At 42.1% G+C, this 18,461-nt stretch overlaps 1 protein-coding gene across 15 annotated transcripts in view; it reads right to left on the bottom strand.

The window, feature by feature from the left end:
* CDC14A (cell division cycle 14A) overlaps positions 1 to 18,461 on the bottom strand; it is a 183,866-nt gene that overhangs the window by 49,608 nt on the left and 115,797 nt on the right. For all 15 annotated transcript variants that reach the window (XR_011258734.1, XR_011258736.1, XR_011258733.1 and 12 more), the window contains 2 exons: positions 13,472 to 13,702; positions 6,452 to 6,590 (listed from right to left, as the gene is read on the bottom strand). Coding sequence is in view for 11 of the 15 variants with exons in the window: in XM_069598887.1 (XP_069454988.1) it covers positions 6,452 to 6,590; positions 13,472 to 13,702 (370 nt within the window). In the remaining 4 variants the exon portion in view is untranslated. The remainder of the gene's footprint in view (positions 1 to 6,451; positions 6,591 to 13,471; positions 13,703 to 18,461) is intronic.

The raw sequence follows: 18,461 nt of genomic DNA, 5'->3' as shown, positions 1-18,461 counted from the left end.
AGAAGAAAATCACATGACCATATCAATCGATGCAAAAAAAGCATTTGACAAAATTCAACACTCACTCACGATAAGAACTCTCAGAAATATAGAAATAAAGAGGAACTTCCTCAACTTGATAAACCTCCAACTAATATAGCATCACGAATGCCTAAATGTTTCCCCCGATCAAATTGGGAACAATTCTTCAATTTCTAGGTGGTGCACCAAGGGAAGAAAAAGCAGTAATAGACATAGAGATTGGAAAGGAAACAAAATTCTCCCTATTTGTAGATGACACATATGTCTACACAAAAAATCCCCAGGAATTCACATATGTATTTTCCTTCTCTCTCTCTCTCTCTCTCTCTCTCTCTTAAATTTCAGGATACAAAATAAATATAGATAGAAAATGAACTGTATTTCTACATATGGGCAATTATTACATGGAATCTGAAATGAAAAAAGGTATCGCTGATAATCACTTAAAAAAATTAAATACTTAGGTGTAAATCTAACAAAATAGAACTGATATGATTAAAGCTAAACAATGTTGATAAAAGAAATCAAAGAAGATAAAAATAAATGCAGAAATAAATGCTGGGTTTATGGATTGGAAGATTCAACAACAGTAAAGATGTCAATTCTCCCAAAACTGATATAGAGATTTAACACATTTGTACCAAAATTGCAACAAGGTTTTTTTTTTTATAGATAAGGACAAGATTATTCTAAAATTTATATAGAAAAGTAAAGGAACTGGCATTGCTAAGACAGTTTTGTTAAAGAAGGAAAAATGGGAGGAATCATTCTTCTGTTAAGGCTCTCTACATACGTACAGTATCAACAGAGTACAGTACTGGAGGAAGAATAGACCCATATATCAATGGAACAGAATAAAGAACACATATATCAATGGAACAGAACAGAGACATAAATACGCCTATCTAATTTTTGAAGACCCTGATGCTGGAAAAGATTGAGGGCAGGAGGAGAAGGGGGGTGACAGAGGATGAAATGGTTGGATGGCATCACCAACTCAAAGGACATGAGTTTGTGCAAGCTCCAGGAGATGGTGCAGGACAGGGAAGCCTGGTGTGCTGCAGTCATGGGATCGCAAAGAGCTGTCATGACTTAACGACTGAACAACAAGAAATTTTTCACAGAGATGTAAAAGCAATTTAATGGGGAAAAAGTAACCTTTTCAACAAATGGTGCCAGAACAACTGGAAATCCATGGGAAAAAGACACAATGAAGCTTGGCCTAAGTCTCACATCTTACACAAAAATTAACTCAAGATGAGTCGTAAACTTAAGGGGATCTATGACTAATCAAAGAGTTCTTAGATTTGGTACTAACAGCATGAGCTAAAAGAAGGAAAAAACTAATAAATTCGACTTCATCAAAATTTAACTTTTACTCTGTGAAAGATCCTATTTAGAAGATGAAAGACAAGTTACAGACTGAGAGAAAATATTTGCAAACCATTTATAAGACAAAGGACTAGCACCTAGAACATTAAAGAATTATCAAAACTCAATAATAAGAAAACAAATAAAGAATAGGCAGATTTGAACACATGCTTCACCAAAATATTATAGTCTATGTCCGATGCAGGATACAGCATGCTTGGGGCTGGTGCATGGGGATGACCCAGAGGGATGTTGTGGGGAGGGAGGTGGGAGGGGGGTTCATGTTTGGGATTGCATGTACACCCGTGGTGGATTCATGTCAATGTATGGAAAAACCAATACAATTTTGTAAAGTAAAATAAAGTAAAAATTAAAATTAAAATAAATAAATAAAGATGGCAAATAAGTACACGGAAAGTTGTTCGTTATTATTGATGATTACAGTTTTAATGCAAACTGAAAAATGATCGATTATTACACACCTATCAGAATGGCTAACAGAAAATGCTCACAAATGTAAAAAGAAATTCATTCATTCAAACACTGCTGGTGAAAATGCAAAATGATACAGCCAAACTGGAAAACAGTTTGACAAGTTTCTTATAAAAGTAAACAGGTACCATACAGTCCAGTAACTGCACTCTTGGGCACTTAGCCAGGAGAAATGAAAACTTATGTTTGAACAAAGCTGTACATGAAGATTTACAGCATCTTTATTCATAATAGCTGAAAACTGGAAACAGTTCGGCTGTCCTTCAACAGGTAAATGGTTAACAAACAGCAGAACATTCCTTCCCTGGAATGCCACTCAGCCACTAAAAAGAACAATTATTGATACAAGCAACAATCTGGAGGAATCTCCAGAGAATCATACTGAGTGAAAAACACCAAGTCCCAAAGGTTACATGCTCTATGATTCCATATATATAACATTCTTGAGATGACAAAATATATAAAGGAAGAACAGATTGGCAGTTGTCAGGAGTCAAGGAGGGGATGTGGGCAGGAAGGAAGGGAGAGTAGCTATAAAAAGGCAACCTGAGGGGTTCTTGCAGTGATGGAAATGTTAACTGTATCTATATCTTAACTGTATCAATGTCAATATTCTGATTTTGATTACATTAGAGCTTTGCAAAATGGTAGCACTAAGAGAAAATGGGTAAAAGCTACACAGGAGTTTTCTGTCATTTTTCACAACTGCATGTTAATGTACAATTATCCCAAAGTAAAATTGTTAATTAAAAAAGTATCTGTATGTGTGTGTGCGTATTGTAGTCAGATTGCATCACTCCTCTGCTCAAAATCCTCTGCTTTTTCTTAACATAGTGGTTAAGGGTGGTGATTTTTTTTTTTTAACATTTATTTGTTTGTGTCAAGTCTTAGTTGAGGTGTGTGGGCTTAGTTGCTCCACTGCATGTGGGATTGTAGTTCTCCAACCAGGATCAAACCTGCGTCCCCTGCTTTGCAAGCCCAATACTTTACCAGGGAAGTTCCCCTCTGATGACTTTGCATCTCACCCAAAGAAAAGTCAGACTCCTACAAGGCCTAGCAGAATGTGTATTCTGACCTCTTCCTCCTGGCCCCATAAGCCAAGGTGGCCTGTGGAACAGTCCAGCTCAGAGGCTCAGCAGCTGTTCCCTTGGAGGGAAACCCTTTTTTCAAGAACACCCACCAATTACTCTCTCACTTCTTTGAGGCCTTTCCTCAAAAGCCTTCAATGCATCCCACCACTACCATGTTATTTAAAACTGCATTCTCTGCTTTCTGCTATTCTTCTGTGCTTCATTTTTCTGTATCACACCGATCATGGTCAGAGAAACTACAATTGCTCAATCTTGTCTGACCCTTTGTGGCTCCATGGACTGTAGCCTGCCAGGCTCCTCTACCCACGGAATTTCACAGGCAAGAATACTGCAGTGGGTTGCCATGCCCTCCTCCCGGATGTCTTTCCCACCCAGGGATGGAACCTGGGTCTCTTGCATCTCCTGCATTGGCAGGTGGGTTCTTTACCACTAGCACCACCTGGGAAGCCCATATAATTGATACATTTGTTTATTAGCCACACAGCAAATCAACTTCCCCCTGCCCCTACCAGCACCTTCTTCTTCCTCCCCTCCCTCTCATTCTTTTTCTTCATCTCCATAGGTCAGAAATTACTCTTTTACTGCAACATCCCAAGTGCAAAGAACACTGCCAAACAGTGGCTTTCAACAATTATCAACTGTTGCTGCAGGAAGGAAGGAATAAAGGAAATGAGGGAAGAAAGGAGGGACCTCTGTAAACTGGGTCAAGGATGACATGGACAGATCTGTCAAAGGCCATTGGAAAAAAAACTTAAAATCAACAGAAAATTATAACAGTCATGTTCAGGATGGAAAATTATTTTAAAGTTCCATCATTAGGAACTTAGAGAAACTTGTTAAAAGAAAGTAGAATCATAAATGAACTCTTTCCCTCACTTATAATGATTTATACATGATAGAGGAAGTAAATTTTATCAACTAATATAGGCAACAGGAGAAAGGTAAGAGGAAAACTGTTACTGCCATCAAATGCAGCTTAGGAAAAGGCCTGAGGTTGTGTACAGAATGCCTGGAGAAAGGTCTGTTAAATAAGCTTTCCCGGCAGAATATTAGAAACAGGGAATGTACTGAACAGAAGTGTCTGGCCTCCTAACCCCCCAGGCTCCCTGTGGCCCAGCACCTCCCCTTCCCCAGTGGACCACAACACTGCCCTGCAGAGCAGCAGAGATGACCTAAGTACCTCATGTTCCCCTCCTGCCCAGCTAAGCAAGTGGCCCAGTAGAGAACCTTCCGTATTCCCTTGGTTACCAGACCCTATAGATTGCTGGGTAGAAAGTCATCAGATGGCTCATATACTCAGGCCTCTACTGATGATCCATCCCTCTCTAAAAACTTTTCAGAACCAAACCCATCATGGCTCACATCCTGGTTTACCTTTGTCATACCAGACGATCAACCCTTCCAGACCATCCAACATCAAGCAGGCCCTTACTTGCCAATGACCCTCTCATTCCCATCCCACCCCCTCAAATCTAATAATATTATTTTATACATAGACTCTGCAGAAAACAGAGAAGGAAGGAAATGCTTCACAACTTGTTTCACAAAGACAGCATAACCCCGATACCAAAACTTAACCAAAGTATTACAAGAAAAGAAAATCACACATCAATGTCCTTCAAACGTACAGACACAGAAATCTTAATACGCTAAGAAATATTTGCATGCCAGATCCAGTCATATGAACAAATAATGGCACATCATGACCATCCTGGCTCTACATTCAAAAGATAGATGCAATTCACATTGTTGTTGTTTAGTCACTAAGCTGTGTCTGACTCTTTGTGACCCTGCGGACTATAGCCTGCCAGGCTCCTGTCCATGGGATTTCCCAGGCAAGAATACTGGAGTGGGTTGCCATTTCCTCCCTCAGGGGATCTTCCAAACCCAGAAATCAAACTCGAGTCTCCTGCATTGGCAGGCGGATTCTTTACCACTGAGCCACTTGGAAACCAAACTTAAAACTTATTTATTGTGCGCTCCTCACACTAGAAACACTAGCACCCTGGGAGGAAGGGACCCTGCCTGTCACCTACACTGCTGCATCCTCAGAACCAGGAGCACTGCCCGGTGAGAGTGTGCACCTAATGTATCTGTTGAATAAGTGAACGTCACTAACGACTAAACTGTGTCTTCCAAACAATGATTTTAAGAGATGGCCCAAAGATCCTGGTTTAGGAATGTCTTTTGTATTCTAACTGTAAGGCCATTTATTCAACTTTAGAAAGTAATTAGTATAAGCCCCTGGCAGATATACAGCACCAAGTCCCCTGCTATAGGCACACATAAGGCAAAATAGTGGAAATCACTGGCAGGGAATCTAACAAAAAGAAAACTCTGAAAGAATACAATTCTTTTATTTGTATTAATATTCACAATATTCAACCTAGAAATTGTCTTCTTAATGGTCTTGTTCTTGAGTATTCTTCCCTTGCGTCTTCATTACACTTCCACCTCATTCTTTTAGTCTAAGGTATAAACTAAAAGCATTTATTTTCCTATCACTTTCTCCCTCTGGGATTGGCAACTTAGGTAACTCCTCAGCCAGCTCAAATTCTTTTAACCATTTGAATGCTTGTAGCTTACTTACGGCATATTTCTATGTAATTCATGATCATTCATTTCTCAGCAACATAAAATCATTTAAATGGGAAAGGAATTATCTGAAAAAGAATACTATTGCAAATAAATCCATCCTAGAAAAGGAAAAAATGAAATTTCAGTATAAGACACGAATTGGTAATATTCTAGAGTTGGACCTAAATTAGCTGGTGCTAATTTTATCTCATTTTATTAATGGGTAAATTAATGGTAATTTCTGAAGTTGTAAAGTAAAGGGAAACTAGAAAGGAGTGTACCCGTACATGTTAAACTTCTCCTCCTTGCAGGCTGGGGTTTGACAAATAGTTAATGAATGAGTGAATAAATGAAAGGAGGAATTTATAAGTATTCTTCTAAATAATAGTCATAAAGCTAGTTAGTGGTACAGCCAGGACTAAATCCCAGTTCTCTTCCTTTCCTCCTTGGTTACTCGTAAGTTGCAGCTACATGAACAGGGTAGTCAGTTGTCAGGGGAGCAGCAATGTCGCTGAAATCACTGACTGACCTTAGTCTTGTGTTCTTTTCTCATTCTGCTTTTAGACGTGCAAACAAAAGAATGAAAAGTGCCAAGTGGGATGATATAAGAAAATTGCACTGTAGCCAGATCACACATAGAAAAATGACAGAAAAGAGGTAGGCAGAGATAGCTCTGTGATTTTCTTCTCACTCTCACCTGATCTAAGAGATATAAAAGGTACAAAGTTAGAATGCATTAGCTGTCAAATCAACAATGTTCCATTAGACTAAGGCTCAGCCTTCTCTAACAATGCAGCCATTTCACAGCCACGGGCTTGACAGGGTCCACAACTGGGCAACAAGAGGCAGAAATAATCAGGAACAAGGACACCGTGTAATAATGGAGACAATATACTTACTCTTCCAGGAAGTGTTGCTGGGGTCCTATAATAGAGCCGGGCCGGCAGATTCTGATCCAAGCGATTATTTCTGCATGCGTAAACCTGTAATGTTTCATGACATAACAGGCTATCAAGGTCCCTGTTCTTCCAAGACCAGCTGTAGGAGAGGGGAAAAGAACAAGAAATACAAAATTCAGCAAATACATCCACAAACATACTGAAATCATACCATGTCCAGAAATTGCTATGGTTTGAAATACAGTGCAAGATGTTTAAACCCAGGCAATAATGTAATGCTTTTTACATGACCAAGGGCTAAATAATAATTCTAACTCAAGAAAAAACACAGATCATATGATCAAAATAAACATATGGAAATATATATATATATATATAAAATATATATATATAAAAGAGCAAGGGTCTTGAAAATTATGGACAGTTCAACTCCCAAGGACCTTTGAGAATGACTGCCTTTGTGAGTATTGCTAAGGCAATGCTGGTTCCAGACAAGCACTTGCAAAACATCAGCTGTCAGGCTCCCACTCCTTAGCTGCAGTCCAGGCTGAGATGAACCTTCAGTTAACAGTTTGTGTGTATGTGATGCTAAGTCAGTAAGTGTAACTGATTATATTATCATGGTCATTGTCTAAACCTATTTAAATGGTGAGGTTTTTTTAAACTTATTGTAGAATAAGAAATTCTAGAATCAAATAGAACAATACCATAAGCATCATCTGACCTCCTCAGCTGCCTAGCCCAGGACTGTTTCAATACTATTTCCATTAGGTTGTCCTAACTTCTATGTAACTCTTTCAGAGACCAGGGTTCATTATTTCCTCAGCCAACACGCACTGATGGAGCAGCTACTACCTGCCAGGTGCTGTCCTAGAAGCTGGGGATAAGGTGATGGATAAAACACACACCGTCACGGCCCTTGTGAGAGCATGCAGCCCAGTGAGAAAGAACCAAGGCAAAAGAAGTGCTCAAGTTTCATTTCCTGAGGCTCTGGCATTTTTCAAAAACTTTTGTGTCAGGATATTTTCCTGATGTCAAACCCAATTTCTGTTATGTAGGAGAAATTAATACAGTTAGAAATGATTGTCAAAGAAGTACTGGTTACTATCATGATCAAAACATTCTTCAAAGTGTTTTCACAAATTGTGCTATTTTTTTCCTCTCTCCAGAGAAATAAAAGTGATAGGACTTTGCATTTAAACAATTCTTTTAAACCTACACTGGCTTCCCCCTTCTCCAAAATACTCAAAAATCTGATCAAACTATAAAGTCTTCAAATACGGTGACTGCTGTTCATACACCAGAACTGAGGCCCAAGATACTAATCAATTCGCTCATATTAGCATAATAAATAACTATGGAATTCGGGACTAAAATTCCCTGGGGATCCTGCTATCTATCGTCCCAGAGTTCTTTCCACTTTGGGCTCATCTGCTCAGTCACTCCATTCAACAAATACTAAGAACGCTGAGTATAAGACACCGTGACTGATGCTGGGGCCAGAAACATGAAGACAAGCAGGATGCCTGCTCTCTTGAGATATACAGCACTGAGCTTATTTATAAGCATTTTCTAAATCTTTCCATATCTGGCTTCTTGGAGTTAAACTCAGCACCATAAACTGTTATTTAAGTAACACTTATGAGTAAGGCACTACGCTGAGTTATTTTTCCACTACTTAATCTCTTGCTATCATATACTCTTTTTCTTATAGAATGACAGAGTGGCTCTTTGTTTTCAAACATTTGATTCAGCTGGTCAAATGTTTATTGACTGATCGTCTACCAGCAACCCAGGTCAGGGCTTTGCTCAGAGGTTAAGGAGATAAGCAAGTAGAGGATATAATTTTTGACCACAATACTTTATCACACAGTTGTAGACACAAGAATAATAACCAACAAGCGAAGAAATTAGGTTTAAACTGAAGCTAGGCTCTCAGAGAAAGGGAGTGTGTGAGTTGTTGGTGTCTTCAAAGAATGTGTCATTGACGACAAGGACTTCAGCTGACTCTAAAGAATCGGAAAGTTGCAGACAATTTCAGCACAGGGTCCAATGAGTGAAAGCCAGATGGCCTGGAGAATGTGTCAGTGTGTGTTGAGCGGAAAATAAGGTCAGATGGGTATGGAGGGGCCAGATTAAGGGGCACCTCTGAGTCAAGTGCAGGAGCCTATATTTAGGTGAAGCAGGTTATCAATTGTGGGCTGAAGGCACCAAGGCCTGCTGAGTTATTTGGGATTCTCCAGATTCAGGTGCACAGCGCTCCATCTGTACACTGATTAGGTCACACTTTGTGCATATATGTGCTATTATTCCTCAAATATATGTAGACGAGGCTCTAATGAGCAAAATTCAGCTCATTTAGGAATTCATGACATTATCAACAACTATTAATAATAAACATATAGCCATTATCCTATAAATATCTGATTTTTCCTTTAACCAACAAAAAGCCCTAAATAAAGCCACCATATATTTGGGGACAAAGAAATTGACATGATAAAAGCAGCTGGGTGAGGCAGTAGCATCCCTCTGGGATGGGAAAGGTCAGAGATGGAAGCCAGAGAGAGGAGCAGGAAGGCTGGGGCGGGAGGAAGGCTGGCTGCCAGGCAGAGGCAGGGAGAGACAGTGGTAACAAGGAAGAGCTGAGTTAGAAAGACATTTTGATTGGGTCACACGGAAGGTGAAAGGCAACTGATACTTTTAGCCTAGAAAACTGGTACAATGTCATCCATGAAACCATGCGGTTAGAAAAGGAAATAGGGGGGAAAAAAAAAAGAAAAGGAAATAGGAGAAAGTTGGCGGCTTCATTTACATGTTTCAGAATCTCGCCACTTCTAAAGCAGGAGTCCTTTTGTAGCTTTTCCTATCATTTTTCAAATAATAAAGTCAATCTTCTCTAATCTCCTCAGCATTTGGAAATACACAATTTTTCAGCAAAAAAAAAAAAATCATGTCATCTAATGGTGTAACACACAATTATTTAAGTTCCACTAAGAAAAAATTAAACTATGATATGCAATCATTTTAAGATCCATCCTAGTCTCAAAAATGTGAAAATGTAAAAAGGTATGTCTCTAAATTAGTGTTTTTCAATCTTAGCCCAGCCAAGAGCCTCTCTAGGCATTTTTTTTCCTGATTGTTCCCCATGAAGTTTTACTGTCACAGACAGATCACATATTTCTATATGTACTGTGTATAAATCTGTTCTTTGCATAGAAAAGGAAAATGTTTGTTTACCACCCCAAAACAAATTTTTCTCCCTTGAGGGTAGTATCACCTGAGGTTGAGGATACATATCAAAAATGCAATGAAATTACAATCAAGCTCAAGTTTATGGATGCCTAGCATTCCCTTCCCATTAACTCTTCTAAAAATTATGTTTACACTATTTTATTAAATAAGGTTTGTGTATGTGTGTGACCTGTTTTCATCTGAAGTTCATTTTGCCCCCAAACATCAACATTCTTTAGAAAAGAGCAAAGCTTAATCGTGGTCTCAGTAGGACTCTCTTCATTTAATATAAGATTTATTGGCTTTCATGTTTGTGCCCAGAGTAAATATTTTAGGTTTCTGCAGAGCTGTTAAGTCCTCAGTCATCTGACAAGACTGCTGTACAGGTAATCATTTTGACAGAATACAGCTGGACAGCCTGAGGCAGGAAGCCCAGTCGGTTTCCAGAGCACTTCTTTTCAAGTCACCAATCTGGGTCTCAGCCTGGGGAGAGGATGGCCTTCTCTACAAGATAACACTGTCTCCCCCTGCATCCCTCCCATACAGGAGGCTACCTGCTCCCTTGGTTAGGCTCTTCATCACACAAACTCACAACCAAAAAGAAAAGGGTGGCACAGAAATTTTTCAAATTTCTCTAAAACTAAAAGTTACTTCCCCCTTTTAAAGAGTCTATAATTTAGATCTATAAAAAGAACCTACTTAGCACTCAATAGTCAGGAGCTCTTACCACAACCCAACAGAATAGGAACAGTTCACTAAGTTTCTATAAAAACTTTAACAAATTTTTTAAAGCATTCATAATTAAAGGGCTCCCTGGCACAGGGAGAGAAGATGTTGAAAAGTCTTCTATTTATACCAAGTTAAAGGCTGATTGCCTTACAGTTTCAGGCATTTTCTGAAACCCCTACCGATCATCAAAAATCACATAGTGAAACATCACAACGTTGCCACTGTCTAATGATTATCTGCGCTGGAAAACTTCACAAAATCACGGCCATTCGTTTTATCAACCAGAAGGCAAGCTGCAGATACTGAATCGTTATGAGATTTTGCACATTCCCAGAAAATTAGTTTCCAGTTTATCTCTATTTTTAGTACTTTACATTGAGGCATGAAATAGTCATTCTCTTTTCAGCAGCTACCAAAGTTCATTTGACATCAGATAAGTCTCTCTCCCTCCTCCTTAGAATTCAATTAAAATGCTCTATGCTGTTTTAATTCCCAGGAAATTAAACTGACTTAATTAGGGCAGATGTCAAAATAATTAACAGGCCTATAGTAGCTAAGTATGCTATTAAAAGCATTACAGCTGTAATTAAATCAAAGGTGTAATCCTTGCAAAAGAATCCTACATGTGTGTACAAGTGGAAGCAAATGAAATAACTCTCAAAAAAATGTCACCACCTGTAAATGTGAGCTTCGTATATGAGAACTGACTTCATTGCTAAAGGATCTGATTAAAATATTTTTTAAACCCCTGCAATATAAAATATAGATATTTCTTAAAATATTCCTTATAAGGTCGACAATTACAGCTCAAGGATATAATAAAGAGAATATCTGTAAAAAGAATGTTTAACACCAGAGCGTCTTATTTTCCCAACGTTTGTTAGGTGAGGAATAACACCAAGAGATATGATGAGTTTTAATGAAAGCTTTGCATTTCCCCTCCCCTGAATTTGTCAATCCAAGACACGACATCGCTCAGTTGGTAAATCATCTGCCTGCAGTGCACGAGACCTGGGTTCGATTCCTGGGTCGGGAAGATCCCCTGGAGAAGGAAATGGCAACCCACTCCAGTATTCTTGCCTAGAGAATCCCTTGGACAGAGGAGCCTGACAGGCTACAGTCCACGGGATCACAACAGTCGGACATGACTTAGCGACTAAACCACCAAGACATGACAGGCAGAGAAACTACATGCCTTGGCAACCAAAAAACTGATTAGGAAATAAGGACAAATTAATCCCATAAGAAATACTGCTTTTTATGACACAAAAGCTTTGAAAGAGACCATGTGAATAGCTCCTACTAAACGTCAGCAACTGCCATATTCTCATTAGCTTTCGAGTTCCACCGACACTTGACATTCAGTGGTCTGGTATCCACGAGGGGCTGGTTCTGGAATCCCCGTGGATTCTAAAATGCGCGGATGCTCAAGTCCCTTCCAGTCACATTGGCGGATGCGCACCCTGCGCATACTAAAAGCTGGCCAACGGCATGAGAAATGCAGGCTTTTCCTCGGGCCTAGGCAATCTTTAACAAAATGAGATAGAGGCAGAGCCAGGCGCACAGGGATCACACGGGGAAAAGCCAGAGCGCCGCCACCCCGCCGTGACCTGGGCAGAACGGGAAGCACCAGTCTAGAGACACCTTCCTAGCACATCCACCCTCCCACTCCCCCACCACCCGGGAGACAGAAGTCCAGCCGGTCGCGGGCCCCATCCTGCTGAGAAACGCGGAGGCGAGGAAGGGGTTCCTGTTCTCGTGGACGAAGCCTGACCCAACCGAGGAGCCCGCAGCTGAACCCGGGGCCACATGCAGCTGTTTCCATCGCCCAGCCTCTCCCAAAATGCGGCTTTCAGTTGCTGCTCACATTTTCAGCAAGTACCTCCACCTACTCAATTCTTAAACATAGAAACAAGGGCCTACAAAACAGTATTTTAATTTCTGTCAGAACCAAGGCCATGCTCGTCTGAGTAAGTCAGTTACAGCAGCACTAGGCACAGGAAAAGAACAGGACAATCCCCAGCACCTACTAGACAATTTGCATAAAACGCCCCAGAAACCGGGTTCTCAGACGAAACCCCGGAGAACAGCACCACCCAGCGGCAGCACGAAAAGCCGCATGTGAGCAACGAGAGGCTCCGCCTGTGATGGCTGAAGCAGTTTCTCCTCGCTGAAACCAAAGACCCCAGTAAAATACCTTCCACCGTGCTGGAAAACCTACAATGCGAGCCTTCTCAAAGCCCAACAGCTAGGCTTAAAGCAAAGGTTATTTCGTACTTTCTGAGTAGCTGACACATGGTTGCCAGGTAAAATACAGAATATATGTTTGGTGCGATATTTGAGACAGGCTAAAAAAAAAAAAAATACTCGCTGTTTAAAATTCAAACTTAACTGGGCATCTTGTATTTTTATTTGCAAATCTGGCGACTCCTGTCCCAAAGTACCCTCTCCTGGAGGCCAGAGATGCATTTACACAAGTCTTTCAGTCATTCAGAGGCAGTAACACACCTGTGGCAAGGAAGCTAGCGATGAGCCAGCTACACTACCGCTCCCTAGCAACGGGCAGGGAAGACATTCGGTTCCACGATGCTGAAGACTAATGGGGGGAGGGATGCTGTGTGCTTAGTCGCTCAGTCATATCAGACTCTGCAACCCCATGTACTGTAGGCCGCCAGGCTCCTCTGTCCATGGAGTTTCTCCAGGCAAGAATGCTGGACTGGGTTGCCATGCCTTCCTCCAGGGGATCTTCCCAATCCAGGGATTGAACCCAGGTGTTTGGCATTGCAGGCGGATTCTTTACCATCTTGAGCCACCAGGGAAGCCCAAGAATACTGGAGTGGGTACCCTATCCCTTCCCCAGGGGTTCTTCCCAACCCAGGAATCGAACTGGGGTCTCCTGTTACCAGCTAAGCTGGGGTGGGTGCGGGGAGGAGGGGGTGGTCCAGGGTTCTGAAACCAAACCCATTTGTTTCCTAAGAAGCTAACTGGTTTTGTTCCGCCTGTTGTGCTGCCTTTGGTCTCATCCCCTTCCAGTGCCCACCAAGGCCTCCTTGCTCGCACCTTTGCAGTGGACGGCGATCGCCCCCTCGGTGTTCTCGCAGATATTCAGGAACCTCCGCACGATGTTGTCGCTGGGAGTGCTGCCGTCGATGAAGAAGAGGTCATAGTGCTCGAAGCCCGCATCTGTGAAGCGTTTTGCCTCATAGATCTTTTTGTTCAGCCTCACGACCGCCGTCACGTTATGCTTTTTGAAATAAGGAAAGTAGGCTTCGGGGGCGTGAAGAGGATAACCTAAAGGGAAGCAGAAGGTGTAAGCAAAAGGCACGTATGTTGCCTCATGTAACCCAGGAACACGAAAACCCTTCGAGATAGAGATCAGTCTCAACAGAGCTTAGGAAGAAAGTGCATTTCAGCAGAGGCTGAGGTCGAAGCAACTTCCTAAAAACAGCCAGCTGAATAACTGGAGAAAAACACCATCAGAGGGAAAGAAGAAAAAAAAAATCTGACTATTGTAAAGAAACTCTTGAACAGTTCAAAACCTCAACCTCTTAGGATTCAAATCCCAGGAGCACCGGTCCTCCAAGCCAAAAATAAAGGCATTCATGAGGCCCTCAGGGTGCACACTAGGCCTGGGAGGACTCTGTTTTTTCTTCCTCTTGACAAATACTTTTGAGCTACAGTTAAAGCCTTTTTGCCAGATGTATAGTTTTAATCTACAGTGCATTCACAGAGTATACTAAACACCTACTATGTCCAAGTCACAAGTGCAAGTTCTTTTAATCCTCAGAACAACCCATTAAGATAAAAATAGTAAACCCCAGGTAACCGTTAACTAAAAGAGGTTCAGTAATCAGTTTAGGAGATATTTTCTTTTTTGAGGCGAACAGGTGGTCAGCCTCCAAACCCCTTATGTTGTGAGTGGGTCCAGCACCATGTGACTATTGCTGGGAGCTGGGTTACAGATGCATGACCTGTGCCTGCGTGCTAAGTCACTCTAGCCATGTCCAATTCTTTGTGACCCCATGGACTGCAGCCCACCAGGCTCCTCTGTCCATGGGATTCTCTAGGCAAGAATGCTGGAGTGGGTTGCCATGCCTCCTCCAGGGGATTTTCCCAACCCTGGGATGGAACCATTGTCTCTTCCAACTCCTTCATTGGCGGGTGGATTCTTTACAACTAGTACCACCTGGGAAGCTGTACATATGACCTACACTTGGCCAGTCACGACGGTGACCACTGGGGGCTCTGACCACTGCAAGCCTTACCTAGCGGCCCCAGGGCTTAAAGGGACTCATTTCTCAGCACACTGATTACCACGGCTGTAACCCATTCAGGGCACACCAAGTGAGATGACCTCACTCAGGACTCATTCACCACTCAGGACTCCAAGCGTGGTGGGCAGCAGCAGCCAGCAAGGCGACCCAGCATTTTCTGCACTGTGTCCTTGGTTGTTTTTCCTGCAGTCTCGAACCTTGAATATGCTGGTTGTTTCCTATTTTCTCTTAATTGCAAGCCAACAAGAGGCTTGGGTGTACATGTAACATTTCCCAAACTACCTTTCCCACTGGTTTTCTGTCAGTTTGAAAAATGGGAGGCACTAAAATACAGCTGGAACAACTGGAGGCCAGAGGAAGAAGAGACACCTTCTGTTTTCCTGCCAGCATGGCTTCTGCAGAGGAGAGGAAGCCCCAACTTAGTTTGGCACTCCCAGCACCAGCTGAGCCTAACAGTCCCCACTCCTCAGGCCCCAAGTGCCAGTACCAGCCCTTCAGAGCTCCCAGGTTGCTGGTCTCACATTTTCCTTTCTGTTCCCTTAACCCTGGCCTTAAAGGCAATAACTATTTCTTCCTTAATATGCTGGGGTTGTTTTTTTTTTTTTTCAGAGTTGCCCTTTTACTTTTTAACTTTCTTTCTAGCAAATTCCTTGGGGTTCCCTGGTGGCTCGGAAGGTAAAGAATCTATCTGCAAAGCTGGAGACCCGAGTTTCATCCCTAGATTGGGAAGATCCCCTGGAAGTTTCTGTTCAGTCATGTCCGACTCTTTGCAATCCCATGGACTGCAGCACGCCAGGCTTCCCTGTCCTTCATCATCTCCTGGAGCCTGCTCAAACTCATGTCCACTGAGTCCGGTGATGCTATCCAACCATCTCGTCCTCTGTCGTCCCCTTCTCCTCCTGCCCTCAATCTCTCCCAGCATCAGGGTCTTTTCTAATGAGGCAGCTGGTCCCATCTGGTAGCCAAAGTACTGGAGTTTCAGCTTCACCATCAGTCCTTCCAATGAATATTCAGGATTGATTTCCTTTAGGACTGACTGATTTGATCTCCTTGCAGTCCAAGGGACTCTCAAGAGCCTTCTCCAACACCACAGTTCAAAAGCATCATTCTTCCGTGCTCAGCCTTCTTTATGGTCCAACCCTCACATCCACACATGACCACTGGGAAAACCGTGAGTTTGACTATTGGGACCTTTGTCAGCAAAGCAATGTCTCTGTGTTTTAGTTTGCTGTCTAGGTTTGTCATAGTTTTTCTTCCAAGGAGGAAACATCCTTTAATTTCATCTCACCATCTGCAGGGATTTTGGAGTCCAAGAAAATAAAGTCTGTCACTGTCTCCATTGCTTCCCCGTCTATTTGCCATGAAGTGATGGGACTGGATGCCATGATTTTTGTTTTTTGAATGTTGAGATTCCAGCCAGCTTTTTCACTCTCCTCCTTCACCTTCATCAAGAGGCTCTTTAGTTCCTCTTCACTTTTTGCCATAAAGGGTGGTATCATCTGCATATCTGAGGTTATTGATATTTCTCCCTGCAGTCTTGATTCCAGCGTGTGCTTCATCCAGCCCAGAATTTCACAGGATGTACTCTGCTTATAAGTTAAATAAGCAGGGTGACAATATATAGCCTTGATGTACTTCCTTCCCAATTTAGAACCAGTTCATTGTTCCATGTTCACTTCTAATTGTTGCTTCTTGACCTGCATACAGAATTCTCAGGAGACAGGTAAGGTGGTCTTCTTTAAGAATTTTCCACAACTTTTTGTGATCCACACAGTCAAAAGCTTTAGCGTAGTCAATGAAGCAGAAATAGAAGTTTTTCTGGAATTCTCTTGCTTTTTCTATGATCCAATGCATGTTGGCAATTTGATTTCTGGTTCCTCTGCCTTTTCTAAATCCAGCTTGAACATCTGAAAGCTCTTGGTTCACATACTGTTGAAGCCCAGGCTTGGAGAATTTTGAGCATTACTTTGCTAGCCTGTGAAATGAGTGCAATCGTGTGGTAGTTGCCCCTGGAAGAGGAAATGGCAGCCCACTTCAGTGTATTTGCCTGGAGAATTCCCTGGACTGAGGAGCCTGGAGATTGCAAAGAGTTGGATGCAACTGAGCAACTAACACTTTCAGTTTCTAGCAAATACCTTCTATTGGATCCCTTCCTTCTATTTGAAATAAAGTGGTTTCCAGTCCTGCCTGGATCCTGCTGAGATATGATCTTCCTTAGAGCCTGCTCATTTCCTAAATCTCATTTTCCAGCCTTCCATTGGAGGCTATGAGCTCCCCAGCATAATTCCAATGTGCCTTTTTGGTTTAATTTACCAGAGTTCTGCTTCCTGCAATCAAGAGCCCTAACTAGTACACTTGGCCAAGGTCGCACAAGGGATAGAGGCAGAACTGGCAGATGGGCCTAACACAGTCCAAATACATGATTTTAACAAACCATGCTACTTTGGCACAAACAAGTAATGCAGAGTTTATTTAAAATCTTCTGTGTAGAAACAGTGACTTATACACATTTAGAGAAAACACATGATTTTCAACTTAGGGAAAAAAAAAACAGATCTGTTTCCCTACTTGGTATGTGTGCTCAAATCATTTCCCAGCCTAAAGGGAGAAATAACAAGAGCTCTTCTATTGTGTAAGGAATGGGAAGGAGAGGGTTCATGAATTCATGACATGGGAACCTTCCCATGGTATGATGGGCTGACAAGGTCTTCTGACCCTGGCTTCCTAGCACACTTGGCACCTCCATGATAACACCTGTCATGAAGTGTGCTAATGGTTCTTTGGTACTGTCCCTCCCCTCCTCCGCAGAAGGCACTGGCAACCCACTACAGTACTCTTGCCTAGAAACTCCCATGGACGGAGGAGCCTGGTAGGCTGCAGTCCATAGGGTCGCTAAGAGTCGGACACGACTGACCAACTTCACTTTCACTTTTCACTTTCATGCATTGGAGAAGGAAATGGAAACCCACTCCAGTGTTCTTGCCTGGAGAATCCCAGGGATGGAGGAGCCTGGTGGGCTGCCATCTATGGGGTCGCACAGAGTCGGACGCGACTGAAGTGACTTAGCAGCAGCAGCAGCTCCCCTCCTCCACCAAAGCTGTGAGAGCTTCTCTTTACATATATGAATTTCCATCATAAATAAACAGCATTACAGATAATATACCTAAATCTACTATCAATAGAAACTATGTATATCTTTTGAGAGAAGAACACTGAACAGGTATCCAGATTTGGCAATAGGGCATTGAAAAAAGTAACAATAATGGTAATAATCATTATTACCTAACATATATTGAGCACTTCTATATGCCAGTCCCTAAGCTAAGTGTTTCACGTATATCATCTCAATAAACCTTACTCAGTTACCAATGCCTGGAAAAGTTAACTGACTCATGTACACACTGCTGGGAAGAGACAGAGGCAGCATTTGAACACTAGCAGTCAGATTTCCAAATGAAAGCTTTCCGTTTACCTTCGATAACAGGAATAAATGGGCTTCCCTGACAGCTCAGCAGTAAAGAATCTGCCTGCCATGGCAGGAGCTTTCGGGTTTGCTCCCTGGGTCGGGAAGATCCCCTTGAGAAGAAAATGGCAACCCACTCCAGTATTCTTGCCTGGGAAATCCCAAGGATGGAAGAGTCTGGTGGGCTATGGCCCATGGGGTCACAAAAGAGTCGGACACAACTTAGTGACAGAACAACAGTCAGATTCCAGGGCATGTGCTGAGGCTGATTTCAGGCAAAACCCAACTCCATTCTATGTTAGAAAAAGGGACG

Source organism: Ovis canadensis, chromosome 1 (assembly GCF_042477335.2).
Source record: "Ovis canadensis isolate MfBH-ARS-UI-01 breed Bighorn chromosome 1, ARS-UI_OviCan_v2, whole genome shotgun sequence".
NCBI classification, from domain to species: domain Eukaryota; kingdom Metazoa; phylum Chordata; class Mammalia; order Artiodactyla; family Bovidae; genus Ovis; species Ovis canadensis.
The sequence above is the reverse complement of the archived record's forward strand: the minus strand, read 5'-3'. Positions and strand labels throughout refer to the sequence as shown.